Consider the following 27127-nt stretch of genomic DNA (forward strand, 5'->3'; position numbering starts at 1 on the left):
CGCGTGCGTACAAGCTCCAGGGGCAGAGAGACCGTGATCGCGAGTGCCTTACCTTCGCGCTAACGCTGTTACAGATGACTGACAGACAGACAATTATTACTATTCGAGAGACATGCGGGATTCTACGGTTGCAGTGGGGCCGGGTGATGCTTGTGGTTGGAAAGTCACCCGAAAAAACCCTCTAATTTAATATACCTCGCAATGTACATACCATTTTCATGCTGTCGGGAACAATGGAGACCAGTGATCTTGTTGTGCAACGGCTAGGTGTTTATTCTGTTTGGTGCCTTAGAGCTGCCACTTGTAATCTGTTACAGATAGAGAGCGATTGCGTCGGATGTATATGGCGCGCAATATAAGGACAACAATAGCTCCAACAAGAAGGAACCCAGCATTCGTGAAATGTCCCGTTGGATAGCCAGGCGCCTCGGAGTTTTTGTAAATGTAGATACCTAGCACCAGTCAGCCTTCTTATAGAAGTCAAATTTTGTCTCCGGCTCTGACGTACCAACAATTTGACCTATTTGCCCACTAGCTAAGTTCATCGGTACGGCAAGCGTGGCTGCGCTAGTGCCTCGAACGTTTGCGGTGAGCCAGCTGAGAAGGGATGGCTCCATAGCAAACGAAAAAGGGACGGCTACGCATAGCAGCCCATACCGGGCCTTGAAGGCGTCCGAAGGCAGTAGACCTGCTCATGTAGTGATCTTCGTAAATGAGTTGATCAAAGGACATCTGATCTCACCTTGGACCAGGAAGCATATACCCGAGATAATAAAGCATGCAAAGGCGGCCCAGCAGCGCAAGCCTCGTTTGTCCGCTTGCCAAGCAATGAAGAGAGTGATGATGAACGCAATAGCGTATGGGGGGACAGTGAAGAGCTGGGCCGTCAGACCCTCGTATCCGAGGCCAGACACGATGGTCGGAGAAAAGAGTGTGATGCTCGACAATGCCACGGAGTACGAGATGCTCGCTGCGTAGTGTAGATAGAGTCGCCAGTCCACCAAGGTCGCCTTCGCTTCGGCCCATGTTACTTTTTCATGGCCCAGCGACGCAACGCCTTCGATCCGAGTCCGGTTTGAAGCGAGAGCGCGCTCCTCTGCCGAAAGCCACCTGCTAGTCTCGGGGAGGTCGGGGTAGAAGAAGTAGACCAAAACTGCGCATATACAGGAAGGAATCCCTTCCAGAATGAAGAGCCAGCGCCACCCTTGTAGCCCCCGTATCCCGTCCATGTGACCGACGCCGAGCGCAATTGCTCCACCAAAAGCACCAGCTAAATTAGTTAAAAATCAGAGACATTTCTTCATGCTCAGAAACCTTACCTAAGGTCGGACAGCCTATAATAAACGCAATTCTGAGAGCTCGCTCATCTTGCTTATACCAGAACATCAGACAGTATACGATTCCGGGAACGAGTCCCGCCTCGAAAGCTCCGAGAAGGATACGGACGATTACGAGCGCTGCAAAGTCCTTCACTGCTCCTATCACCATCGTCATCAATCCCCATCCCATTATGAGAAATGCAATCCTTAGCGCAAGCATTAACAGTTGACTAGTTTGAGCAAGAATAATGGACATACCAGCGACTGGGGCGAAACCTGTGCAGCATGTAGTTCGAGGGAACTTCGAAAAGTGCAAAGGCAATGAGAAAGACGAGAAGGGCATCTAGGTATTGCTGGTTTGAGATCCGAGTCGTCTGCACCAGGGAATCACCTGTCGTGCTGTTGAGGATTCTGGCATTCCCCTGCACCACTTTCAAGTTAGCCAAGGTTATTGCGACCGGATACGCTTGACTCACGATATTCGAGCGGTCTAAGAAGGAGAGCAGATAGATGAACATCGATGCGGGCAACAATCGCATGTCTATGCGCCGTACGACCCTGGGAGATGGCTTAGTACAGTCTAGCAGAGTCGCGTACGCGCCATACCTCGACTCAGCTTTCGGATTGAAGTTGGGAGTTCTCGCGTCTTCAACGGACTCTGAGTCCTTGGCGGTCGAGCATTTTTCAGCATCTAATTCAGAAGACTTGTCGTGCACAGTATCCTATGGATAACCAACTCGATTTCAGCAAATGTTGAAGATGATAAATGAATGAATCCGACCTTGCCCATGGTGAAGTTGCCAGTGCGTCGGACTGGCCGAACTTGCAGCTCAGGTGGCTTATAGCACTCATATCGCACATAACATTTGAGTTTGAGCCGCCCCACTGACCATGTAAGCGAATCCTCGTGACCGGAGACAGTGAGAGCTTGAAGCCCACTTGTGGCCAGAAATCAGGGGAAGCAGCTTCCTTTCGTTCCACAGCTCGAGCCCATGTGCACACCTTCCCAGCCGTACGGGACGGACGGGTCCAGTGACTCCGTTGTTACAATGTGCAGTCTTGCAATTTCGTCATCGTGAGAATATACAACCTATGTGCCCGACGTTTAGACCAACAGGTATTACTGTGCCCTTGTAGGCGTGACTGAGTGCATGACAAGCGTCGGACAATGATAGCTCGTTACTTCAAAGCTGCCATTTGCGATCTGCTACGGATAGAGTATCCAGTGGCTTCGGCGCTCTTGTAGATGTATATACCTAGGCATCGATTAATTTCTGAGGGGTGAAGCCTAGTCTCCGACCCTGACGCACCAACAATCTGGCCCGTCTGACCAATAGATATGCTCATCGGCACGGCAAGCATGGCCACACCAGTGCTCCGAAGGTTCACAGTAAGCCAGCTAAGAAGGAGGGGCTGGAGGGCAAATGAAAAGGGGACTGCGACGCATAGCAGACCGTACCGGGCCTTGAAGGCGTGTGAAGGCAATAAACCTATACAAACTATGAGTGTAATGACCACGCTGACGAAGAGCTCTCAAAGCTTACCTTGGACCAGAAAGCACATACCTGCGATAGTGAAACATGCGAAGGCAGCCCTCGAGCGTATGCCCCGTTTATCCGCCTGCCATGCGACTAACAAACGCAATGGCATACGGAGGGACAGTGAAGAGCTGAGCTGCTAGACCTTCGTATCCGAGACCCGACATGATAGTCGGGGTGAAGAGCGAGATGCTCGAGAACGGCACAGGACGAGACCAACAGTGCGTGGTGCAGATAGAGCCGCCAGTTCAACAGGGTCGTTTTCGCTTCGGCCCACGTTAAGTGCTCATAGCCCAATGACGCGACACCTTTAACTCGCTCTGTGGCTACCATGCGTTCTTCTGCTGACAGCCACTGGCTAACCTCGGAGAAGTCGGGGTAGAAAAAATAGACCAGAATCCTGCACAGACAAGAAGGGGGTCCTTCGAGGATGAAGAGCCAGCGCCACCCTTGCAAGTTGCGGATACCGTCCATATGGCCAACACCAAAGGCAATGGTTCCACCAAATGCACCCGCTGAGGTCTGGTATGTCAGAAACGTGCCACATGTGGTCAAGGACCTTACCTAATGTCGCACAACCTGTAATAAACGCCACTCTGAGAGCTCGTTCGTCTTGCCGGTACCAAACCGTTATGCAGTATATGATCCCGGGAAGAAGCCCTGCTTCAAAAGCTCCGAGAAGGAAACGCACGACGACAAGCTCGGCAAAGTTCTCCACGGCGCCCAGGGCCATTGTCATAAGCCCCCATCCCATCATCAGGCATGCGATCCTGCCAATACTTAGCGGGAATCCTCGTCGCAAATTGAAAGACGTACCAGCGGCTTGGGCGAAATCTGTGCAGCAAGTAGTTCGAAGGAACTTCGAACAGCAAGTAAGCGATAATCAAAATGAGGAGGACGACGAGAAATTGCTGGTTTGAGATCCGAGTCGTTTGTGCAAGAGAATCGCCTCTTGTGTTGTTGAGAATTCTTGCATTTCTCTGCGAGAGTTAGGCCAAAGTCGTTGCTATGAGCTGTGTCTAGCTCACAATATTTGAACGGTCTAAGAAACAGAGCAGGGAGATAAACATTGATGCGGGCAAAAGCCTGATGTCAATGCGCCGCACGACCCTGGAAGATGATTTAGCACAGTTCGGCGGGAATCACGGCCGCGCTGGCGCACCTCGACTCGGTTTTCGGATCGACGCTGTAAGCTGTCGCATCCTCGACCGAATCCTGCGTGTTCGAACAATTTCGACGTCTAACGCAGGGGATTCATCACGCATACCGTCCTACGAATCAGGAAATTCAGCAGTTGGCGAGGATGGAATATGAGTGAACTCGACCTTTTCCATGGTGGCAGATACCAGTGAGCTGAGCCGGTTGTACCCTCAACTTCAGCTATCTTATAGGCCGGCGACATCGTACATGGAGTTTGAGTTTGAAATATCCTGCTGACTGTGTAAGCGAGGCCTTGTGATTAGACGGTGAGCGTCTCGGTGCCTATCTGTAGTTGAATCGAGAGGTAGAGGCTTTCTGTCCTTCTAAACTGAAGCTATACGTACATCTGTCAAGCCGTGGGAGGTGCAGTCGCTGGTGCAGAAGGCTGATAGCCCTGCTTTGCATGAGGTGCAATCGTATCTATCGTAATCGTGAAGTCGTCTGGAGCATAACTACAATTTCCATTTCTGTTCACCGGGAAGTAGCCTCCTATTCCACCCGGTATATATCCAGCGCAGCAGTAGCACCACCAGCGCACCTTCAATGAGGAATGCGGCATTTGTGAAGTGCCCGGTCGGGTACCCAGGCGCCTCTGAACTCTTGAAAATATAAACACCTATGCGACAGTGAGCATCATCCGTGCGAAAGCACCTCAGCGTGAGTCCTGAGACATACCGACAATCTGACCTATCTGGCCAATTGAGACATTGAGTGGCACAGCAAGAGTCGATGCTCCAGTGCTTCGCAAGTTAGCAGTGAGCCAGCTGAGGAGCGGTGGGATGCCAGAGAAAGAGAAGGCCACCGCGACACAAAGTAAGCCATATCGTGCCTTGAAGGCGTGCGATGGCAGAGCACCTGAGAAGCTGTCAGTAAGGCGGCTGCGTCAACACGGGACTTGTGCCAACCTTGCACAAGGAAGCTGATGCCTGCAATAGCCAAAGAAAAGAAAGCACCCCATGATCGCATGTTGTGTTTGTCTGATTGCCACGAGACGAGCACAGTCAAGACAAATGCGATAGCGTATGGCGGTACAGTGAACAGCTGGGCGTTCAGGCCTTCGTAGCCCAGGCCGGATACGATGGTAGGCGAGAACAGGGAAATGCTCGAGAATGGTACTGAGATCGAGATGTAGACGAGATAGTGCAGATAGAGTCTCCAGTCCATAAGTGTTAATTTGGCTTCCTTCCATGTTATCTTCGCATGTCCGAGGGAGGAGACGCCCTTAATCCGTTCAATGGCCAAATTACGTTCCTCGTCGGATAGCCAGCTCACCGTCTCTGGGAAGTCGGGGTACAGGAAGAAGACGAGGATGGCGCACGCGCAAGATGGAGCACCTTCGATTATGAAAAGCCAGCGCCATCCTTCCAAACCACGAATATCATTCATGTGGCCGACGCCGTACGCTATCGCACCTCCGAAAGCACCGCCTGAGATATGTGAGCGAAGTTTCTAAGATCAGATACGGGGGCATACCGAGGGTCGCGCAGGCAAGAATCAGAGCAGCCCGGAGAGCACGCTCGTCCTGCTTGTACCAGAATGTCAGACAATAGATCATGCCTGGGAAAAGGCCGGCTTCGAACGCTCCAAGGAGGAAACGAATCACGACAAGCGCAGCGAAGTTGTGAGCCGCGCCGAGGACCATGGTCATAAGTCCCCAACCCATCATGAGGAAGGCAATCCTACAAGATGAAAGTGAGTATGAGACCTCGAAAAAGACGTACTCTCGACACAACTTACCATCGGCTTGGACGAAATTTCTTCAGCATGTAATTGGACGGCGTCTCGAACAAGGTATAGGCAACAATGAATATCATGAGTGCCACCAGATACTGTTGGTCGGATATATGAGTTGATTGAACGAGCGAGTTTCCCGTGGCGGCGTTCAACAGTTTCGCATTACCCTGGAGATATCATTGTATGCACGCCTCTGGGCTGATGATCTTGAGACTTACAATGTTCGAACGATCCAGGAAGCACAGCAAATAGATGAACATAGAAGTTGGAACAAGACGGAGATCAATGCGCCTCACGAGCCTAGTGGTTGTGTCAGTGAACTGGATGTCTGAGAAACTTCCCGACGCACCGTGCCTCCGTGGCAGCATCAACACCAGCAACCTGATTGTCTCGCAAATCTTCATCTCCAGGGCTGTACTTCTCAACATCAAGGCCGCTAGAGACGCTCATTGCACTCTGCAAAATACGGATGACGCTGTTAGACATCTATTTTGAAAAGTGGCTCAGCTTTCTGTTGACTCACCTAGTCAGCTCCGTTCTGCCAAATCGCGGGGGTGCCGCTTGACTGCAGTCGGGGGCGATATTTGGAATTATATAGGAAAGGCACACAGTCACCAAGGCTTCCCTGCTTATCGTAGCGAAGCATGTCTGTACAGCCCTTGTGACCACCGGCTGATGCATGGAAAATAGATGGCGGACCGCGTCGTCGTGGGCGCGTAGCAGACTTTCCTAAGTTATAATCATGTCTGAGTTTAGTTTCGATACTTTCACTGTCGAACGTTCGAACATTGAAGGGCGCGGTAGCACTGGGATTGATTTCCTTTGTTGTGGTGGAGGAGCACAAGTTGGCGCACCCATGTCCCCGACGCGCAAGGCTTCGGCGTCTATTTATGCGCTTCGATCGTCCTGCACCTAACCTCGTAACAGGGTTAATCTTGGACTAAAGAAGCAGAGCTGAACCCCGCCAAATTTACGGTCCCGCGCCGGATGACATAAGCATCGGCGGGCGTTCCAAAGGCGGAAGCGAGCCGAGGAAAGGCGTGGGGACGATGTTGAGAAAGCCTTGAGTGCCAGGGGCTCACAAAAATTTGTAGGCACACAAATAGAGGTGTTTTTAATGTGTGACAATATTCTTGTAATTTATTTTGTGCCGGGAGGTACATTGTGACACGACCTACACTAAAGATATCTACACTGAGGAGGGGAAGGCACGCGGTGCCCAAGGCATTAGCTAAAAAATTAGATTTTTAAGACATACAGGTTCTATGCTGGTTCAGTCCACTGTGCCGTCAGGTCCGGGGGGCCAGAGGCATGTCAAGGAGACGTCGAGCGAGGCAGAGGCACCAGACGAGGCGGGAGGGCGGGCAAGCGCTTGGGACCGTAATTTCTCACGTTGGGACCGTAAATCTCGAGGGCAGAAGGGAACTGCGCTGCACGCTTTTCTGGCAGGGACGCCAGCCAAATTTCTCGCACCTGATGTGCCACCTGGCAAATTTACGGTCCCAAATTACGGTCCCATAGGCGTCGGAACAAACGGTGATGCGCCCTTGATGACGGGAAGGCGCTTAAGCGGCGTAGCCGGCAGACGCACCGGTGCCTCATTTGGACGGGCGCCCGCGACCGTAAACCTCCCCCTTTGGGGACCGTATAGGCGCCCCCTGGGACCGTAAATCTCGAGCACGAAGCGCTTAGAAAGCCGCCCAGATCTCGGGGCTTCAAGAAAAAATCATGCAATTATATTGTAATCGCGAAGTTGTCAAGAGCACTGCTATAGTAGCCACTTCCGTTCACCAGGAAGCAGTCTTCTATTCCGCCCGACATATATCCAGCGCAACAGTAGCACCACCAGCGCGCCTGCGAGAAGGAACGCGGCATTCGTATAGTGCCCGGTCGGATAACCAGGCGCTTCTGAACTCTTGTAGATATAAACACCTGCGCGACAGTGAGCATCACCCATGGAAAATGCCGCCGGTGCAGGTTCTGAGACGCACCAATAATCTGGCCTATCTGGCCAAATGAGACGGTAAGCGGCACCGAAAGAGTCGAGGCTCCAGTGCTTCGGAGATTGGCCATGAGCCAGCTGAGGAGCGGCGCGACGCTGGAGAAAGAGAAGGCCACCGCAACACACAGCAAGCCATATCGTGCCTTGAAGGCGTGCGATGGCAAAGCACCTGAAGATTTATCAGCTAGACGAATGCGCCAACGCGGAATTTATGTCGACCTTGTACAAGAAAGCTGACGCCTGCAATAACCATACAAAAGAAAGCACCCCATGATCGCATGTTGTGCTTATCTGACTGCCACGAGATGAACACGGTCGTGACAAACGCGATAGCGTATGGCGGTACAGTGAACAGCTGGGCGTTCAGGCCTTCGTAGCCCAGGCCGGATACGATGGTAGGCGAGAACAGGGAAATGCTCGAGAATGGTACTGAGATCGAGATATAGGCGAGATAGTGTAGATAGAGTCGCCAGTCTATGAGAGTGTACTTTGCTTCTTTCCAGGTTATCTTCGCGTGTCCGAGGGAGGAGACGCCCTTAATCCGTTCAATGGCCAAATTGCGCTCCTCGTCGGATAGCCAGCTCACCGTCTCCGGGAAGTCGGGGTACAGGAAGAAGACGAGGACGGCGCACGCGCAAGATGGAGCACCTTCGATTATGAAAAGCCAGCGCCATCCTTCCAAACCGCGGACACCATTTAAGTGACCAATGCCGTACGCTATTGCACCCCCGAAAGCACCGCCTAGACCACATTTTAGCAAAACCTCTGTGATGAGCAATAGGGCATACCGAGAGTAGCACTGGCAGAAACTAGAGCAGCCCGGAGAGCACGCTCGTCCTGCTTGTACCAGAACGTCAGGCAGTAGATCATGCCTGGGAAAAGGCCAGCTTCGAATGTTCCGAGAAGAAAACGAACCACGACAAGTGCAGCAAAGTTGCGAACTGCGCCGAGGATCATAGTCATAAGTCCCCATCCTATCATAAGGAAGGCGATCCTACACCATAGAGATAAGCTAATAAATCGCAGTTAAAACATCTTACTCTTAACAATGCTTACCATCGACTTGGGCGGAATTTCTTCAGCATGTAGTTTGATGGCGTCTCAAATAATGTATAGGCGACAATGAATATCATGAGGGCCACCAGATACTGTTGGTCGGACATGTGAATTGATTGAACGAGCGAGTTTCCCGTGGAGGCGTTCAATAGCTTCGCATTGCCCTGAAGACATCCCTAAGTGTGCGCCTCCTAACCTGTGGCGATGAGACTCACGATGTTTGAACGGTCCAAGAAGCACAACACATAGATGAGCATAGAAGCCGGAACGAAACGAAGGTCTATACGTCTCACGAGCCTGGTTGCTGCGTAAGCGAAGTGAATGCTCAAATCACCTCGTAACGCACCGTGTCTCTATGGCCCCATCGACGGAAGCGATCTCATTGTCTCGCGCATCCCTCTCCTCAGGGCTGTACTTCTCAGCATCAAGATCATTCTTCTCGCTGAAGTCGCTCATTGTACCCTGCGAGATACAGGCGGCCTGGTCAATGTCTGTCTGAGAAGTTGTTCAGCCTTCTCTCGACTCACCTGCTCTGCCCTACTGGCTGTTGAGGGGTGCCACTTGGCTGTAATCGGAGGCGATATCCGGTGTTATATAGGCGAAGTACATTGCCACCGAGGCTTCCTTTCGATGAGCCGTGCATACACTGCGACGCCCTCGTGATCTTAATTAACGTTCAGAAAACAGACGGAGCGCTTCATTGTGTGTGCAGGAAAGTGATACAGCCGGTATCTGAGACACGAGACAAATTAAGATATCTTTTCGGCTAAAAGAGGCGTGAACAGAGCCTAATCGCTGCCGTCTCACCTGAAGATGTGAGACTCGTGCGAGTTTGCAACGTCAAACACGAAGTTTACACGCAATCCGGCTGTCCCCGGAAGGACAGAGGATCCCTGATAATTGGGCCACAGCCCTATCCGGAATCCGGACGTTTTTGGCCAGATTCTGGACCCTATGCCAGATTTTGTCCGAACGTTTCGACCCCAACCCTCGCCGAAGCCGGGTGAGTGGTCCGGACGTCGAACCTTCGACGAAGGCGGGCCTGATTTTTGTCCGGTGGGGGCAGGCGCCTAGCCGACCGACCACATGATGTCGCCCTATGTCGGCCCGCCCGAGACTAAAAAAGGAAGCGCTGAGATAAGATCGACTAACAGCGTAGGTGTTTCAACATTGCTTGTCTTACTTTGATCAGAGATGTAAACTTGTGGAATAAGGGAGATTAAAAAGTTTGAAGCTGCATTTTGTTACAACTAATAGCTGGCTTATTGTGCAAATGAAACTTGTGTCAGTTGGCATTGCTGCCCTTGCACTCAGCACGACTGATGCTATCCAAGCCATTGACTGGTCTGCAGTGACTGGAAAGGAAGAAAATATCCTGCTGATGATGCGCCACCAATTATCCTTGCCGCCAGGCAAGCTGCTCTTGCCATACCCGCTGTCTATGCACACCTTGTCCCTGACCCCCTCCTCCCTGTAGCAGCCCTGCTCGAAGGCAATTTCCCATCTACAGTCCCCTTCAGTAGTTGCACCAATATATTACTGCCTGTATCATTATCATAGTATCCAAAACAGTCTTTCGCTAGGTACGAAGGAGAAAATGCAGGTTTGAAAACCTGCTACTTGAGCTCTATTGCACTCGTCTGCTTCATAGCTGGGGCATTCCTCCCATATCCTCTATTATCTTTGGATAACAGAATACTTCAGGACACAAATAATTCACAACCAAAAAATTATAATTCAGACTACAGAGAGTACTAGACGAGAAGTTTGATTTACTGTGCCAACTGGTGCTAGTACACTGTATATATGGCCTTTTCACTAAGAAACATTTCCAAAAATAGTGCTCCTTCTTTTGGTATGATATTATTTCCGCTGATAGTTTCTTGCATCTTTTCCACCGAAAGGGTCGGGCTATTCTTGGAAAATACTGTTAAGCTCTTTCACGCCTCTTTTAGCCGAAAAGACATCTTGATTTGTCTCGTGAGAGTAGCATTTATTGCTGGGGGAGCAGATGACTACAGTAGTGACAATGCAGTGGAACTTTTATTTTGCGGTCGCTGTGATGCGCCAACAATTCCTTTGATGTTCATCAATACGATCTTGCACCTAACCTCGCAACGGGGTTCCATCTAAGGCAATGCGCACTTCGAGAAATAATTCACAGAATCGTACTACACTCTCAATTATCCCCTCGCTACCTAGTCTCGGCCAGCCGTCGACAGCTCGAGAGCAGCGCCAGGCAGCGTCCAGACGTGCGCAAAAAACGGTGAAAAGCTGCTTCAACTCGTCATGTCCGCCCAAGACTCGAAGATGTGGTCTGTCCACTACGACATTGTCATCGTTGGTGCTGGCGTTGCGGGTTCTGCGCTTGCACATGCCCTCTCGACCCTTCCCCGCGAGAAGGGTCCCCTACGGATATGCCTTCTCGAACGCTCGCTCGCAGAACCGGATCGCATCGTTGGCGAGCTGTTGCAGCCTGGAGGGATCGCCGCGCTGGAAAAGCTTGGGCTCGCCGACTGCGTGGAGGGAATAGACGCGATACCTGTACACGGCTACTGCGTTGTACTTGACGGTAAGCCTGTACACATTCCCTATCCCAATGGAAGGACCGGCCGCAGCTTCCACCACGGACGCTTCATCCAGGCGTTGCGCAAGAAGGCGAAAGCGGCACGCGGCGTCGAGGTCGTGGAGGCAACCGTGTCCGAGCTCGTCGGGTGCCCTATCACGGGTCGCGTGCTCGGCGTGCGTGCTACACGTAAAGAGGATGGTGCGGTCGAGAAGGAGGCTTTCCTAGCAGACCTCACCATTATCGCGGATGGCTGCTTCTCCAACTTCCGGTCGTCCGTCGTGGGCACCGCCGCTCGCAAGCCCGAGTTAAAGAGTCACTTCGTCGGAGCTGTTCTCGAAAATGCGCAGCTTCCCATCGAGAGGCATGGGACGGTTGTGCTTGTCAAAGGCTCAGGCCCTGTCCTCCTCTACCAAATCGGTACTCACGACACGCGCATCCTCGTTGACGTCAAAGCACCGCTCCCGAGCGACCTGAAGAGCCACATTCTCGACAATATTATCCCTCAACTTCCCTCTGCGCTACATATACCCGCACAGAAGGCCCTCAAGGCAGATCGCCTGAGGCGTATGCCAAACTCGTTTTTACCGTCGACAGAGCAGGGCGGGCGGCATTCGAAGGAGGGGGTCCTGCTTCTCGGTGACTCATGGAACATGCGGCATCCTCTCACGGGAGGCGGCATGATGTGCGCATTCAACGACGTTGTTATCCTTCGCGAGTATTTGTCGCAGGTTGACGACTTTTCAAGCTGGAAGGAGATGTCGAGCCTCTTGCACCGCTGGCATTGGCGCAGAAAGGCCCTTGCGTCAACGGTGAACATCCTTAGTGTCGCACTCTATGATCTGTTTGGAGCAGACGGTGCGCCTGATTCATTAATATCTTCTTACCGACGCTTATTATGTCATTTAGACGAATCGCTGGAAGTCCTCCGGATAGGCTGTTTCAAATACTTCGAACGCGGCGGTGACTGCGTCAACGGCCCGGTTTCACTTCTTTCGGGGTACGTTCGTCTGCGCAGTCTGCGCTTCTTGTCCTTGATTAACGTGGTATGCAGCATTATCGCGTCGCCTGCGGTCCTCTTTTGGCACTTCTTCTCGGTCGCATTCTATTCCATTTGGGTGATGTTTACACATCCGCATACAGTAACAAGCGCGGACGGCAAGCCGATACAGATCGTGCCCAGTATTGATGCGTACCCATACCTGTTCATTAAAAGCATTCAAGTGGTACGTACGCTTGTGTGCCAGGCATAGTATGGGTGCTGACGCGCGTGCTGGCAGTTCTGGACGGCCTGTATCGTCTTCGTCCCGCTTATGTGGACCGAAGTCCGCTGGTGGTGAACGCGCCCCGCTATCCTCGACTTGGGCGATCTACACGCGTACGTCTTGCATATACATCTTACATTCTTTACCCTCCCATATATCGCCTTAGGACTGGTGGCATTGCGTCAGGGCTGCTGTTGTTTGGGTATGAACGCTGTCATATTTATGTATATCTAGTCTACGAGTAGAGCATGCGTACGCATATACGACGTGCGCAGGACGGCTGTAGTTATACCCATACGTAATGGAGGAATAATTAGAAGCATTCTAGTTCATGCGACGAATGTGTGCAAGCCGAGAACTGGAGAGCCATGGCAAGATGCCATATGCCAGCTTTCCAAGATAATCAAACAGCCCAGGCGTCAGAGCCCGAAGGCACGCCCAGCCAATCGAAGGTTGGCTGTGAGTGGCGCGTTCTTCTCGTTTCTCAATTTATCTCTCTCCTCAATCCTCTCTGCTCATGCGTAGCACGGGCCTCCCTCTCGCGCGGTATTATAAGGCGCCAATAGCAGCCACTGCGACCTCAGTTTTGCCCAGCATTTCACTCGAAATTTTCACGCCATACCTGGGCGTTCCGATTAATAATATGATATACTGGCGCATTCAGATCCGTCAAACTATGGCTCTGAGGTCATGGTCATGAGAACAGAGTAATCTGCCATTGAGCTCCGCCACTGCTACGATGACCCGGCGAATGGTCTAGCTGATAGGACAGCCGCAATGGCCATCAGGGCCGACGTGCCTCTTGCAGCGGGGACAGATGTTGTGCGGGTTCGACATCTGTAATGATGGTCAAGACAACAGAAAGACGGAAGGTGGGTGGGGCGACGTACGGAGTCGACAGGGTACACGACGGCGAGGGGCGCAGAGGTGGTCAGCTCGACGGAGAACATGTTACGAGTGGTTGGTGGTGTCTGCGGAGACAGCTCAGTAAGCGACGTATGACGATCCCGGAGACGGATGCGTTCACCTGGCTGAGGAACGTTGAAGAGTGGAGACTGGTTAAGCTGCTGAGGGCTTTGTTCGTGGTTTTGTCCTCCCAGCTCATCATCTCCACCCTTTATACCTATGGCTCGCCCAACTATCCCGGATATCCCTCGCACCAATATCACCGCAATAAACCGGCGCATAGCCCAGGACTGCACTCTTTGCCGGCATCTTACAGCGTTCAAATCACCGTCCGACTGGCACGCGCGGCGCGCCCACTCCTTCGCGACGGAAATCCGGCTGGACTTTGTCGGAAATTGGAGGCGGCGCAGGCCGTCCAGTAGCCCCTGGGAGTCATGAGCTCATCAGGAGAGAACCTGATATCGGTCCAAGGATGCTCTGCATTTGCGTGCAGCGAACACAAGGCGCCCTTGTGGCGCCTGTATCCCTGATAGAATCTGCCATCTCATGACGTTGTCCCGGTGATTGGTGATAGACACGCATGACGAGTTTGCTACCAACAACGCAGAGTGAGAAGTTGTGGGGATGTAAGTACGCGACAGTGTGACGGCGAGATGGCCGCATACAGAGGGACGCGCGGTAAGCTGTCCTAGGATGTCCCCTCAGAGAGCTTGCGGTCGCTGTCGGGGGAGTGCAGGTCCCGAGGAGTCATTCCTAGGTGCCGTGCCGCCTTGTCTCAAGGAGGTTGCTCCTCTCCGCCTAATCGACAAAGTATGTGTAACTGTAACCGAACTGGGACCAATGACTACGTACATGTGTGGTCATCAGGGAGCACAGCTGGCTGGCTGACTGGCTGACTAGCTAGCTGTCCGTCTGTCCATCTGTCCGTCCCGAAAATTGGTCCGACAGGCGGTAACTCTGCGACTGTATGTCAGTTCCTGCATTGCACGGCACGACATGCACGGATACAATCCTATTCCAGATGGTATGCAAGTATCCTGATTTAACGATGCTCCGTGCGTCGCCGCAGCTGAGATGCTGAGATGCCACTTGTACTAGATCGGTCAGCGAGGGGTACTTCCGGATGTCGTCACTATCTTTAATTTTGATTAAGATGCTCGCCTTCGGCGCGGTATACGGCAGCAGAGCGCCGGTTTAATAGTCTTTCTGAGTCGACGAGTCGGGCCCAGCAGCATGGCGACCATATGGTCCGGGGAACAGCGTCCCGGAAACTGACGGCGTACGCCGAGCACCGAGTGGAATTGACGAACGCGGTGTCTGGATATCCGCACAGGCTAGTCGCAGCAAAGTGTGCGCTAGTGATTGCTGGAAAGGGTTCCGCACAACCTGGAGACGACATTCCGATGCTACTTAGAGCTGAGTCCCACACAATAGCCAACGGCTGCGTACCTGCAGACGGAAATACACCCCAGATCCGATCTCACTATGGTGGTTTGACTCTCAGCTGTTCTGTCCAACATTCCGTCTAGACACCCGCTAGACGCCGCTCCAGTCCGCCTAATCCGTCAGAACGCAGCCTCCTCTTCAGCACAGCAGATGTAAATCGGGAGTGTAGCGCAGGAAATCCATGGTATAACAATAGACGTCCTGCGAAAGATAAGAAAAATTAGCAGCCGCGAATGTCAGGCGCCCGCAGATGGAAAAGGGGCAAGCTGAAACTGGACATACGAACGGCCATGATACAGCCCATCGCGTTTGACTCTGACGTTAAGATTCTGCGCAAGGTCGGCATCCAGCGCACACCAAGCGCTATACGCTGCGAAAAACGTCAGTAAGAGTGGCCAGCCGGTGAAAACAGCACCGCGTACAGTGCAAAAGTCAGGGTCCTTAGAATGCACGCACGGGAGGACCAATGTTCGACTCTGCCTCCACAACTAACACATCGGAGCTCCGCTAGTGCGTCACGTACCCAAGAGTCGGCCTCGTCGTATTGCAAAGGGAGAGTAGAGTCAGGGCGCACCAGTGTAACACCGATTTGCAGTGATATACAAGGGCGATCGTAGTATGGAATGCAATTTGTGAGATAATTATCAGTATAGCGGACCCTCGTGGTTCTCTGTGCAGTGCACGTACCCCTCGCATATAATGTAACTAGGGGCAAAGCAGCAGAGGCTAATACCCTCGGTGCCGTTGTCCAAAGAATGGAGGATCAGTACGCTTTCACAATTCGGTGCTTACGCAGCACATGGAGTATTTGTATACCAATGCAGGTCGTGGTCCGGGTACAGCTCGCGGCTCGCCCAGCTAACACCGACGCGCGCTCGAGAAAGCTCGAGGGGAGCGGCGGGGTCTCCTCTTTTGGCGCTTGCCGCTTTGCCCCTCCCGCCTCCACCTCCCTCGAAATTCTAGGCCGAGATACGATCATCCGCACGGGGGACGCACGGAAGAATCTCTCGGAATCTACTTCTGCGATCGTTACTCAGAAAATTGTGCAGAGCGGGGCCGACCGTCAGGGGCTCTGACGTCGGCTTCATAAACCAGCCTGTGCGTCCTCTTGTCGTCCACTATAACCGCCATGCTCACGAATGCGCACAGCTCGTCGGCAGCACGTCTTACCGTGCTCACGCCACTGGTGCCACCGCAGGATAGTAGCTCGCCATCCCCACGGTCGTCTTCCAGCTCGGGTGAGTCGTCCGAACAGGCCACCACTCCCGTACGCCCGCCTTCAACGCCCCCACGCACGCGTTCGCGCACCGGATCACTCAGTACCGCGAATCATACGCGTCTTCGAAGCGGAAGAGCACGCTCGTACACTGCGAATATGCCTTTTTTTACTGCTACCGCGCCGTCTGCGGGCCCGAGCTCGATGCCTTCGACATCGCGCACGACAGCTAGTTTTCAACATCTAGACCTCGGCAGTCCTCCGCCATACTCTCCTGAGCCGCCAGAAATTGATCCCAATTCCCCATTTCTCGCGAAGCGTGCCGCGTCGTCGCCCCACCTGCAGTCGCCGCCACTGTCTCCGGACTCACCCCACGTGTATTCTCAGTCACACCCCACACTCCGCAGGCCGTCATCTTCTGCATTGCGTACCTCTGGTCACTCCTCTGTTCGTGCTCGGTCGATGCATGCGCGAGTTGAGACCGATGAAGACGACACAGACACCGCTTCTGGCGATGACGCGGTGGTTTATCGGTCGAGAGAACGGGAACGGCCGCCGTCGCGAGAGCGCGAACCGAGCCTCGCTGAAATTCTTCGCGAACGACTCTTTGGTAAGGGTAAGGGCCGGTCGGACGTTCCCGAACGGGTGCGCTTCATTACGACCGTGCCAGGGGTGCTCGGTGCTGGCGAGACAGAGACAGAGAGCGAGGACGCGGTGAGTAAGGCATCAATTGCTGCTGAGACACCTTATATTGCCTGGCCGCTCCCGCTCGTCTCTTGATTGGCAGCGGCCAAGCTTCTGATTAACGGTGTATCCTCTGACCGACTGACAGCTTGTATTCTCGTCGTCTATTCTGCATTTGGAATGAGAAGTTGACTTACGTGTTTACTGACCCTGTTCACTTTTTCTAGTCTCGAAACTTGCCAACTGCCCGACTCACTGCGCCTTCATCGCTTTCGTCCCGCACACTCTCTCCGCTAGCAGAGTCTATGGCAATCCCCATATCTTCAACAAGTTGCTGCAGCAAGCCACGTGCATCTCTCGCTCTAGGACCCTTGCTCTTTGAGTTTTCTCGGCTGTTATCTATTGTTCCTGCAGTGTTCGGCACGCTATGGAATATTTACAATACTGTGCGACCTCCTCATATGAGTTGGTGTAGGACTTCTGAGTACGCTGTCTGCGTACTGTGGGTGCGCACAACTCGCTGTCTCATAACTGTATTTATTTACAGTTGATGCAGTCTGTGTTGACAGGCTGGCAATGCCTGCAGTTGACGACAGGCCTTTTCAAACGATGGCGAGTCTATTACTCCCCTTTACCAACTCTCATCCGGCTCTTCGCCCTGCAAGGCAAGTATTGTCCCCTTTCGTATCCCGGTATCCTCACGGTCATCTCCTACAGCGATTTGCTGGCCAGCCACACACTTCACGCTGACACTTCTCAGCTATGAAGTGCGGCCCCTGATCTGCTGGGCAGTCATCGGCACCACAACATGCTGCAGCCGCTCTGTACAGATGTGGGTTACCTCGAATATCGTCGAGCCGCCGCATGCGAATCATGCGAACGGCACCGCGTCACCCGAGCTTAAGCGCCGATACCGCCGCCGGTGGGACTGGAACGCCGTCCTCCGCGAGTGCGCTCTTCCTGCTGGGATCGTGTATTTTATTATGGCATGGGTGCTTGCGCTCAGGTATGAGTTGGGGTAGTGCCAGTCCCCATTGTAAGTTCGGGATAGATTTTATGCTTGCTACTCCTGTACTGCTAGCCCTTGCTGGGACCCGCCTTGACGTATAATATAACGGAAACCGTTATTTACACAATGACTGTGATCATGGAGGAGGTATATCTTGCCCATAAAACGAACGCGTGCGATATTTCACCCCCACCCTCAAAGACCCATTGCACGGGCTGCCGGTGCCCGAAAGCAAGTGAGAAGATGGCATTGCATGCATGGGTCGATATGGTCATGGCTGATGATCTGTCTGATATCCTCTCGCAATACCGCTTCGTCCCTGTTCGAGCACACTCGGGGCGTCTTCGCCAACCCTCGTCTCCAAGCCTCGGTACGTTCGTGACTGCAGAAACTGGCCTACCAAAGCGTCGTTAGCACTGCCTAGTCGTAGAGTATAAAGAAGGGCGCACTTGCGGCGCTGCCTGACAGGACGGACAACGCATTTTCCTGATTTCGAAGCACAAGCGCCAAAGGGCTATCTTCGTCATTTCCGTCTGGACCCTCTGGGTGTGGCCCACCATAGCGTTTCGCTTGACGGTATGTCCCCGTTACGAGCGAGAACATCGGCCGGTCGACGTCCTCGTCTGACACTTCTGGTCGCTCGGCTGCAGAGTTAAAGTGAGTATCCAACAGTCAACATCCCGAGGCTGACACCAACCATCACTTCTGTCTGCCTCTCCTAATGCCAACTTCTCGAAATCCAGCACATACTGCCCCGTCCATAAGGGTTCCGGCTGAAGCGCGACCTCGAGTTCGTATGGCGTGATGATTGGGCGCAGGAACTCTTTGGCCTCAACGAGGCTGTTCTCGGGACATGCGACGAGCACGAAACACTCGATCTCGAGGAAGTTGCCGAGCTTCGCCGGGTTGAGCTTACCCACGGTGATCGTATAGCTCTTCTTCTGCGCGCGGGCGAGCAGCCGCCTCAGGCGTGAGATGAGTGGTAGATACGACGCGACGCCGAGCGTGCCAACGAGGATCCCGAAGACGTCCGCGTCGCGTGCCTTCTGCACAGCGGCGTACCGCCGCATTAGCAGCTTGTTCGTTCGTCCAGACTCGAGGCGCGTTGTCTTGAGTTTGGGGTCGTAGGAGTACACCTATACGAGATTAAATCATGAATCCATCCAAGTATAGGCCGAAGGCGTACATTTGAGGATGAATGCGTTAGTAGCAGGTTCGTGAGACCCAGGCTTTCGCCACCGATATAAAGAATTGTGTCGTGCTGATGCTCAGTGCCGTCCGCGTCCTCGCTATTCGATCTTATTGCAGGCTCAGCAGTCGCAGGCAAAGTGAATCGCGGCACCGGGTGATACCGCAAACTACTTGTCGAGGGCAACATGGCTCGCAGCTTGTCGGCGATAGATTCTGCTCGATTTGAGTTTCGGTGTGGGTGCTATCAATGTGATGCTCACTCACCAGCCGCATGGACGTAACGGACATCGGTCCGCAGAAGTATCTGCAATGACGCTGTCTCAAGTGACTGTAAAGTCTCCGAAAGTCTTGCCACACAGTCTTTGGCTCCTATCAGGCTCTTGCCAAATACATAAATGACAGGGAGCCTCGACGTTCTGGGACAGACGTGAGTGAGATGATCAGATTAGTGTTCGAGGGGGTACGTACTGACTCATGCAAGCATGCCCATAGTGCACCATGGCGTCCGCATCGACGTGCTGAGCAGCGACTTCATCAACACAGCAACTAAGCCCATCCGTTAGCATGGGTACATCTCGACGACGCAGTAGCCTGCCTGCCATATGAGGTGTCTGCGAGAACGTAGAAGTCATGTCCCGCTCCCGCCTTGGCTTTAAGTGTCCTGTAGATAGGTACGGAGAGATGAAGGAGCTCATCGGGGAACTGTAACACAATCTAATATTCTTTTTGTCGGCTGGGAAAGTGATGCAGATGGATGAACTTACATACACGCTTGTATTCATGCTTCAGCACCTCCTGCACTGTGCGTTCAATCTCGAAGAATTCCTCAAAGTCCTCAAGGGAAAGGTCGCGCGGCATTTCGTCTCCTTCTATATGTATCTGCCTGGCGATAGCTTCCTCGCCAGAGGCAGCAAACGTTGCTGTCTCGAACATGTTCGAGCTCAAACGATATTCAAAGCGACGAGTTTTGATTGGGCTGAAGACAAACGCTTTATGAGCTGTTCTACCGCAATAATGAGACCTGAAAGCTTAACAGTAAAGAAGACTACTAACTATCATCTGGATCGTGCGAGGTCAGAAAGGGCGAAGTGAAGGCTAAGAGCAAGCCCCAAGACGCATCGAGCAAATTACCGGAGCCCCTAGCGTTGGGTCTATCGGGAACAATTACGGCGCCTGCCGGAAGCTTGAGTGTTCGCTCGGCGCACGACAATTCGTCACTTTCCACGTCCAGCTCGTTGTCGGCCGGCCGAAATGTCTTCGACCGCTGCACCGTCTCCCAGCGTCGTCGAGCGCGTTCAAAACTTTGTCCAGGAGCACAAGAAGGTGGTTCTTATCGGAGCAGCCGTCGCAGTGGTTGCGATTGGCGGCGCCGCATACTACGCTTCGAGCTCTGCTTCAGAGCAGGCGGTACACAAAAAGGATAAGAAGAAGCCCAAGAGCAAGAAGAAGAAGGGAACGAGTGATGACGGTCCTCTGCTGGAGGAGGTTAAGCCGACAGCGGAGGGCGGCGAGGATGGTGCGTGTCCTGGCATGTTGAACGCGTTTTGCAAATTGATTCTCGGCAAATCGCAGACGATGAGCTGGTGATGACGAACGAGAGGATTGCTGCACTGTCTACAGAGGTGCGTATACTATATTTGCCGACAGCACGGAATGTTCACATTATTCCTCAGGAGCGCTCGAAAGTCGCCGCCTCTCTTAAAAGCAAGGGCAACACTGCGTACGGCAAGCGCGAGTTCAAGAAGGCGGCAGAGTACTACACGAAGGCCATTCAAGTGTCATCGAAGCCTGAGCCCACGTTCTTTAGCAACCGCGCTGCATGTAAGCTGTAGAAACGCGTCAGCGGACTGTCCAAACTGACTTTGAGTGAATAAGGCTACATGAACATGGCTCCTCCGCAATACGAGCAAGTTGTTGAGGACTGCGATGCTGCGCTGGCCCTGGATCGACGGTACGAGAAGGCCTTGGGCAGACGGGCAAACGCTATGGAGACGCTCGGCCGCTTTGAGGAGGCCCTTCGAGGTGCGTTGTTGGCATGTATTGATCAAGTGACACTAATTTTTGCGACAGATTTCACCGCGCTCACTATTTTCGAACAGTTCAAGAAGGAGACGACCACCAACGCTGTGGAACGAGTCCTCAAGAAGCTCGCTGAAACAAAAGCGAAGGAAATCCTGACTGTATGTGCTCTAAACGCACGTGGGAGGCTCGTGTAGCACTTACAGCAAACTCTAGGCGCGTCCGGAAGCACGGTTACCGGGCCAGACATTCATCTCTGCCTATTTCGGCGCGTTCCGTCCTCGTGAGTGTTCATTCTTAGACCTTCCATAGGAGCAAGTTGATGAACAGTATCAGGCCTTCTCCCAACGCTTCCTGAGAACTCAACTTCTGGCGATTGGAGGCTCTTGGACTCCCTCAAAGCCCTTGAGGCGCAGGACTACATCCACGCGCTCACGCTCGCGAACGAGGCTCTCGAGCAGGGTATCTCATGGGACGCTGGCAAGGCGGAAGCCCTTAACCTTCGGGGGACATTCAAGTAAGCCTTGGTGCATAATTGTTTCCTAACCGGACATTCATCACTGGCCTAGGTTCCTGACGGCTGATGTCGCCGGCGCGAAGGCCGATCTTGAGGCATCGATTGCGCTTGTTCCCAGCTACACTCAGAGCTGGGTCAAGGTCGCAAGCGTCTTCATGGAGCAGGGCGACCCCAAGAAGACATTCGAGTGCTTCGAGGAGGCCCTGAAGCACAACAAGAACGATCCCGATATCTTCTACCATCGCGGTCAAGTGCTGTTCATTATGGGCAAGTTTGAGGAGGCTGCGAATGATTACATCAAGTCTACCGAGCTCGATGACAACTTCGTGTTCAGCCACATTCAGCTCGCCGTCGCGCTGTACAAGACGCAGAACCTGTCCAAAGCGATGGACACCTTCCGTCAAACACTCCAAAGGTTCCCGCAACGCAGCGAACCATATAATTACTAGTGAGCAACGCGATCTGAGCCGTCTGACACGTGCTGACGTCCTGCAGCGGCGAACTCTTGCTGGATCAGGGCCGCTTCCAGGATGCCGTCGAAAAGTTTGAAAAGGCGATTGAGATTGAAAACGCTAAGCCGCCGCCGATGAACGTCCTTGCGCTCGTAAACAAAGGTCTAGCACTCTTCCAATGGAAGAACGACATCCGCGCGGCCGAGCAGTGCTGTGAGGAGGCTCTCCGCATTGACCCTGAGAGTGAGGCTGCCGTTGCGACGCTTGCTCAGCTCAGCCTGCAGCAGAACAAGATTGACGTTGCCGTGAAGCTGTTCGAGCGCCAGGCGGACCTGGCGCGCAGCGAGCCTGAGCTTGTCAGCGCGCTGACATACAAATACGTGTGTCGATTTTAGTCATCACATCTTCGAACTTACGCTGACTAGCTCTGCTGCAGGCATCGGCGTCACAGCTCCAGTTCATCCGTGACTACCCCGAGATGGCCACGTCACTATCTGGCATCGCGCAGGAGATGGCTAGGGGCGCATGAGCGTGGCATACCACCCACGCTGTTGGCTACGTGTGGGCTAAGGACACTTTCGTTAGCTACTAGCTATGTATATCCTTTTAATATTCTCACTGCGCTGAGTTTCAAAGCAAGTACCCCTCGCTCCTCTGACGTGTGCCCAAGTGGGGAGTTCGAAGCGATGTAATTAGGCTGGTTCTGCTAAGACCCCTTCTGCTCTCTGTCACAGGGTGTGTCATTAATTATTCTAGAAACCTTTGAGCTCTTTTAGCTGCAGCAGGCACGCCTCTGAGGGATCAGGGGCATTTGAGCCAGCTGTTGCATATTATTACTTGAAACCGATTCCGGCAGCTTCCGCGCCACGATGAAAGGTGTCTTGATGGCAGCACTCGCGAGAATTTTTTGCCCTGGCTGCCTCCACCGAGTCCACCCACGATATTCCTGTACACATCCCCATACGGTATGTTGATTAGCATGATGCCGCCCTCGATTGAAATCCGATAAGGACGCCAGCTTCCGAGACCTGGCATAACTACCAGATGGACGAAGCTGATGAACCGCAACATCACCCCACGCATTACAAAGCGACCGGAAATCTCGTCATCTCTGCGAAGGAAAGAGCTGTTACGCACGTTTTCGCGTACATACCGCCATCCTGGTCGAGCATTCGCCCGTGTTCGCGGACATGTTTACTTTGCCTGTGGTCGACGGCAACACTGAAACATACGATGGCGTGCTTTTGATTCATCTCCCAGATGATGCGCGGAGCTGATTCAGTTCGGCGGCCTAGACACGGGAACTTATTAAGTTACACCGGACTAGCCACCCAGAAGCGCCCATGAGCGGCTAAGACACGCTCAAGAATTTATGAAAAGCCCAAAAAATGGCATAGGCAGGAATCAAACCTGAGACCTAGAAGTAACCTCAATGCGCCACGCCACTAGGGCATAAGCTCTTGGAAGTGTAGAAACGGAATTACAATATATTACCATTTTTACACCTTGTCTTAGCTGCTCAAGTCTTATGTTCTACCATCCATACACTATTTTCCTGATATAAGGCATTTACTGGTGAATTACCCCTCATAGTGTTTCGTTAGCCAAGACCACGGCACGGCTAAGACACCGGCACGGCTCAGACGTTGGCATGGCTCAGACACTGGCGTGGCTCAGATGTTACCGTGGCTCAGATACTGGCGTGGCTCAGACGTTACCATGGCTCAGATACTGGCGTGGCTCAGACGTTACCATGGCTCAGACATTGGCGTGGCTCAGACGTTACTGTGGCTGGCTGTGGCTAAGACATACCATGTACGATACTACAACCTTACCGTAATTACAATAATTTCCAAGCAGCGCAACCGAGCATGAAACTCAGCAATAGAGTAGCGGGGCCCCTCGCCGAAACACCTGAAAAGAGAGGCCTCCTGCTTGAGGGGCCAACAGCGAAACCAGCCGACAGCACGGCGTGCCGCTCCTATGCGCGCGGTGTATAAAAGATCGATTTGGGGTTGTAGATGTACTTGATCTAGCAACCTGTTTCATCTTCCACGTAGTGGTGTATCTCGGACTGTCGAGAGAATAAGAGATGAGGTCACGGGAAAATGCGCTGATACTCACCACCTTGATTTCCGGAATATCTTTGAATGCCGAGGAGCATCTGCCTACAAGTCGCTCATACATGTATGCTTGCCTGGAGGACATCAGGGCCTCTCGTGAACAAACACAATATTAAATACTGACTTTCGTGCATACGCGCCGTGCCCCCTCATTCCTGATTCATCATGCTTCTCGCCAACATCGAGCCAGAAGTGTTGGTGAAACTTGAAGAAGCGGACCGTACGGGCCATCTCTTCATGGATGACCACTACCTCTTCTTCCCACCTCGCCTTTAGCGCACTCATCCGGAACCAATGAACCTTGATGACTGCCCGAGATTGTCAGCGTTACGAAATGATACAATACACCCTTCTGTACTTGCCTTCCTCTGCGTATGATTCAAAGTTCTCTGACACCTTGGTAGTGTCAAAAAACTCGAGCTCGTCCCAGATCCAAGACGGCTGCCTCTTGCTCTGGCCCAGTTCTTGATTGTCCATGCTGATGTCGAAGGGCCTAACATCCTTGTCCTCAAGAGGCTTCAACTGCTGTTCCTCGTTATTGTATCTGAGGGTGACCAGTGCTTGATAGGTCCGTCGGTATTCGTTTGCCGCATTGTGAACACTTCGCTCCTTGCTGTAAATCCCCGACTTCGACCTCATCGCCATAACGTGTCCTTCTGCCACCTGCTTGTCACGTTTTGCCACCCGATTCCGGAAAGTATAGCTCATGATCAGCTGCGTCCGCAGCGTATTCAGAGCGTCATTAGCTTGCCCCACACAGAGGGTGATCTTGATCTCCACTGCCGAGGCCATGCAAGGTCTTTTGCGCACGGACGCTGGGCAGGAAGAGGGCAAGATGACCGGGATACCATCCGCTGCTTGCCAGCAGGGCGACCAGCATTTTCAAAGGGGCTGGAGAGGTCCACGCCGCCACTTGCCCATGACTCAAGAGCTCTTTGCTCTCTCCTTCCCTTTCCCCTTGCCTGTCTTCTGTGGGGCACGTGTACAAGGATCTACATTGTACAGAGCGTGTTCGTCCAAGAGCTTGTCGAGGTCGTCCACGGGGTTGTTCTTCCTGTTGCTGTCACCATCAGAGTCAGAGCTGTTGCCCAGACCATCCTCTGAGCTGTTGTCCGAGCCCCCAGTATCCACCCTTTGGTGCATGTTTGATTAATCATGTGGCAGTAACTACTACAGTGTGTGATGTATTACTTACTAGTAACTGAGCTAGCAACCGCGTAGAGCCTGTAAAGCCTCTCTGGCACCTCTCGGCATGCTATATATGGTGTTTCCATCAACTGGGATTGAAATATAGACCACATTTGGGAGACATGCCATAACATACCGCTTTGGGCGCTTGTTTTTGTTTTATTACATGGGAAGGTGGAGAATATATGTTTGAGCATATTTGTCATACTAAACATATGTCAGAAACCAATATTGAGCCCGCTATTCACAAAATACTCGCCGAGAGTCGAGTTTTTGTGAATATAGCGCGGACTTAAGCAACCTTTAATCCGTGTCGGGATACCAGACCGTCCCGATGCATCTCCGGGACTTCGGCCACCTTTGCTCGCTTGCCGGCGCCATCTGGCACCGCCAGGTCGCTCGCCTGCCGTCGCACGCGCGCCCTCGTCTCCCTGCCGTCTGTTCTCGCGCAGTAGGCAGCCGACCGTGTAGTGTACCATGTAGCTACTGTAAATACATGTTTTTGCTCGCACGAGACGGCCTCGAGAGCATGCAGGAGGGGCGCGCGAAGGCACGCGAAGCGTGCGTGAGAGCCTGCGCTGTTCCCATCAGTGGCGGCGACCCGCGCACCCATTGCCATCCCGTCGTGAGGCAGATAACGAGCCGATGACCTTGTTATCTGCCTCGTGGCGGCTAATCCGGTGTCTCGACACGCATCTCGCAACTTATGGCCTGTCGAGACACCAGATTTTGGCTGGGCCATCAGCGTGCCATCAGCCATCGGGTGTCTCGACAGGAAATAAGCTGCTGGGTCCTGTCGAGACACCCGATGGCTCCCATCTTATCTGCTGGGACAGCTGGCGGCCCTTCGCGCATCCCGCGTGCGCGCCCGCTGTGTGCCCACGTCGTGTCCCGCCGTGTGCCCGCGTCGTGTCCCGCCGTGCTGTCCGCTTCGGGCGCCCTTTTTCCCACAGCTGTCTCTGCATGCCTCTGCATGGCGGCCGCTGTTCTCTCGGCCTCCCTTCCTCTCTGGCACACTCTTAGCCACCTGTAGCACTTTCTGTACATAGCAAGGTAGACTGTCAGCTCAGTATACATGCAGTTTTTGCTGCTACAGGCAGTCCTGGGCACTGTTTCGCAAAAATTGAAAGATTAAATCACTCTAAATTGAAGAAATAATGCTCCTGCACCTTCCAGCAGCTGCAGGAGGCCCCCGGAGGCTTGGTTGCTCATCTATAGTACCCACAACAGCCTTTGGCTTAGCTCTGAAGGGTTTTTTCAGCTCAAAATGCGTCAAATAATCAGCAAAAATGCGCTGTGGCTGCTTAGCAGGTGGAGGCCCCAGGAAGCTGACTAAGCAGACCTTGTCGCACTCCAAACCAGGCGTGCGCACCCCTTGCATCCTGACCGTCATCATGTTCAACCCTGCTGCCTCAAACTCAGCCTCTTTGCCACCTGCAACAGCTTGTGAGCTTCTGGATGAGAGGGACGTGTTCCCGCCTGATGTGAGAGACTTTGTACTGGCACAAACACTGAACTGAACCCCTGTCTGCTTGTGTAGCCACCTGCAGACAACCTGCCTGCTCCCAGTGATGAGCCTCTCGAGGCAGAGTACTCAGAGGACACAGACGAGACAGCTCTGTGGTCCAGCAATGACGAGATGATCAAAGAAATGGTCGAAGCCTGCATCCAGGACTTTGACGCACATGGCGATGAC

The 27127-nt window shown here is 53.0% G+C and overlaps 9 protein-coding genes across 9 annotated transcripts; 4 read left to right on the forward strand and 5 right to left on the reverse strand.

Moving 5' to 3' along the window:
• Positions 1 to 259: 259 nt before the first annotated feature.
• On the reverse strand, positions 260 to 2109 carry PHACADRAFT_213026 (uncharacterized protein; the record flags this gene model as incomplete). The annotated part of the gene is made up of 8 exons (XM_007400219.1): positions 260 to 452; positions 509 to 688; positions 743 to 1270; positions 1320 to 1525; positions 1578 to 1741; positions 1796 to 1877; positions 1926 to 2041; positions 2101 to 2109. The coding sequence occupies 8 exons, from the start codon at positions 2107 to 2109 to the stop codon at positions 289 to 291; spliced, it is 1449 nt and encodes a 482-aa protein (XP_007400281.1). The 3' UTR covers positions 260 to 288.
• Positions 2110 to 4400: 2291 nt separating this feature from the next.
• On the reverse strand, positions 4401 to 6228 carry PHACADRAFT_128925 (uncharacterized protein). Its single transcript, XM_007400220.1, has 7 exons — positions 6141 to 6228; positions 6010 to 6091; positions 5795 to 5958; positions 5531 to 5736; positions 4963 to 5484; positions 4733 to 4912; positions 4401 to 4673 (listed from the first exon to the last, which is right to left on the reverse strand). The coding sequence occupies exons 2-7, from the start codon at positions 6049 to 6051 to the stop codon at positions 4510 to 4512; spliced, it is 1278 nt and encodes a 425-aa protein (XP_007400282.1). The 5' UTR covers positions 6052 to 6091; positions 6141 to 6228; the 3' UTR covers positions 4401 to 4509.
• A 1310-nt stretch (positions 6229 to 7538) lies between these two features.
• Positions 7539 to 9333, reverse strand: PHACADRAFT_151720 (uncharacterized protein). The gene is made up of 7 exons (XM_007400221.1): positions 9196 to 9333; positions 9065 to 9146; positions 8850 to 9013; positions 8582 to 8787; positions 8013 to 8534; positions 7783 to 7962; positions 7539 to 7723 (listed from the first exon to the last, which is right to left on the reverse strand). Exons 1-7 carry the CDS (start codon positions 9303 to 9305, stop codon positions 7560 to 7562), a joined length of 1428 nt encoding a protein of 475 aa, XP_007400283.1. The 5' UTR covers positions 9306 to 9333; the 3' UTR covers positions 7539 to 7559.
• Positions 9334 to 11077: 1744 nt separating this feature from the next.
• Positions 11078 to 13240, forward strand: PHACADRAFT_263119 (uncharacterized protein). The gene is made up of 4 exons (XM_007400222.1): positions 11078 to 12273; positions 12325 to 12415; positions 12470 to 12641; positions 12696 to 13240. Exons 1-4 carry the CDS (start codon positions 11139 to 11141, stop codon positions 12753 to 12755), a joined length of 1458 nt encoding a protein of 485 aa, XP_007400284.1. The 5' UTR covers positions 11078 to 11138; the 3' UTR covers positions 12756 to 13240.
• Positions 13241 to 13351: 111 nt separating this feature from the next.
• Positions 13352 to 15740, forward strand: PHACADRAFT_263123 (uncharacterized protein). The gene is made up of 9 exons (XM_007400223.1): positions 13352 to 13517; positions 13571 to 13651; positions 13708 to 14384; positions 14439 to 14543; positions 14599 to 14973; positions 15037 to 15233; positions 15315 to 15402; positions 15455 to 15539; positions 15607 to 15740. Coding segments are annotated over exons 1-3 (384 nt in total). The 5' UTR covers positions 13352 to 13515; the 3' UTR covers positions 14009 to 14384; positions 14439 to 14543; positions 14599 to 14973; positions 15037 to 15233; positions 15315 to 15402; positions 15455 to 15539; positions 15607 to 15740.
• Positions 15741 to 16161: 421 nt separating this feature from the next.
• Positions 16162 to 17028, forward strand: PHACADRAFT_199963 (uncharacterized protein; the record flags this gene model as incomplete). The annotated part of the gene is made up of 1 exon (XM_007400224.1): positions 16162 to 17028. One exon carries the CDS (start codon positions 16162 to 16164, stop codon positions 17026 to 17028), a length of 867 nt encoding a protein of 288 aa, XP_007400286.1.
• Positions 17029 to 17137: 109 nt separating this feature from the next.
• Positions 17138 to 20221, reverse strand: PHACADRAFT_177826 (uncharacterized protein). Its single transcript, XM_007400225.1, has 8 exons — positions 19901 to 20221; positions 19728 to 19846; positions 19601 to 19678; positions 19397 to 19548; positions 19128 to 19348; positions 18639 to 19077; positions 18391 to 18585; positions 17138 to 18337 (listed from the first exon to the last, which is right to left on the reverse strand). Exons 1-8 carry the CDS (start codon positions 20063 to 20065, stop codon positions 18213 to 18215), a joined length of 1494 nt encoding a protein of 497 aa, XP_007400287.1. The 5' UTR covers positions 20066 to 20221; the 3' UTR covers positions 17138 to 18212.
• Positions 20222 to 20366: 145 nt separating this feature from the next.
• Positions 20367 to 22770, forward strand: PHACADRAFT_263126 (uncharacterized protein). The gene is made up of 10 exons (XM_007400226.1): positions 20367 to 20648; positions 20705 to 20754; positions 20806 to 20953; positions 21008 to 21154; positions 21203 to 21312; positions 21368 to 21434; positions 21488 to 21668; positions 21721 to 22116; positions 22164 to 22500; positions 22557 to 22770. The coding sequence occupies exons 1-10, from the start codon at positions 20384 to 20386 to the stop codon at positions 22647 to 22649; spliced, it is 1794 nt and encodes a 597-aa protein (XP_007400288.1). The 5' UTR covers positions 20367 to 20383; the 3' UTR covers positions 22650 to 22770.
• A 1382-nt stretch (positions 22771 to 24152) lies between these two features.
• PHACADRAFT_199966 (uncharacterized protein) lies at positions 24153 to 25035 on the reverse strand (the record flags this gene model as incomplete). Its single annotated transcript, XM_007400227.1, has 4 exons — positions 24153 to 24194; positions 24245 to 24317; positions 24368 to 24551; positions 24585 to 25035. The coding sequence occupies 4 exons, from the start codon at positions 25033 to 25035 to the stop codon at positions 24153 to 24155; spliced, it is 750 nt and encodes a 249-aa protein (XP_007400289.1).
• Between the last annotated feature and the right edge of the window lie 2092 nt (positions 25036 to 27127).

This window comes from Phanerochaete carnosa (genome assembly GCF_000300595.1).
Source record: "Phanerochaete carnosa HHB-10118-sp unplaced genomic scaffold PHACAscaffold_10, whole genome shotgun sequence".
NCBI lineage: Eukaryota > Fungi > Basidiomycota > Agaricomycetes > Polyporales > Phanerochaetaceae > Phanerochaete > Phanerochaete carnosa.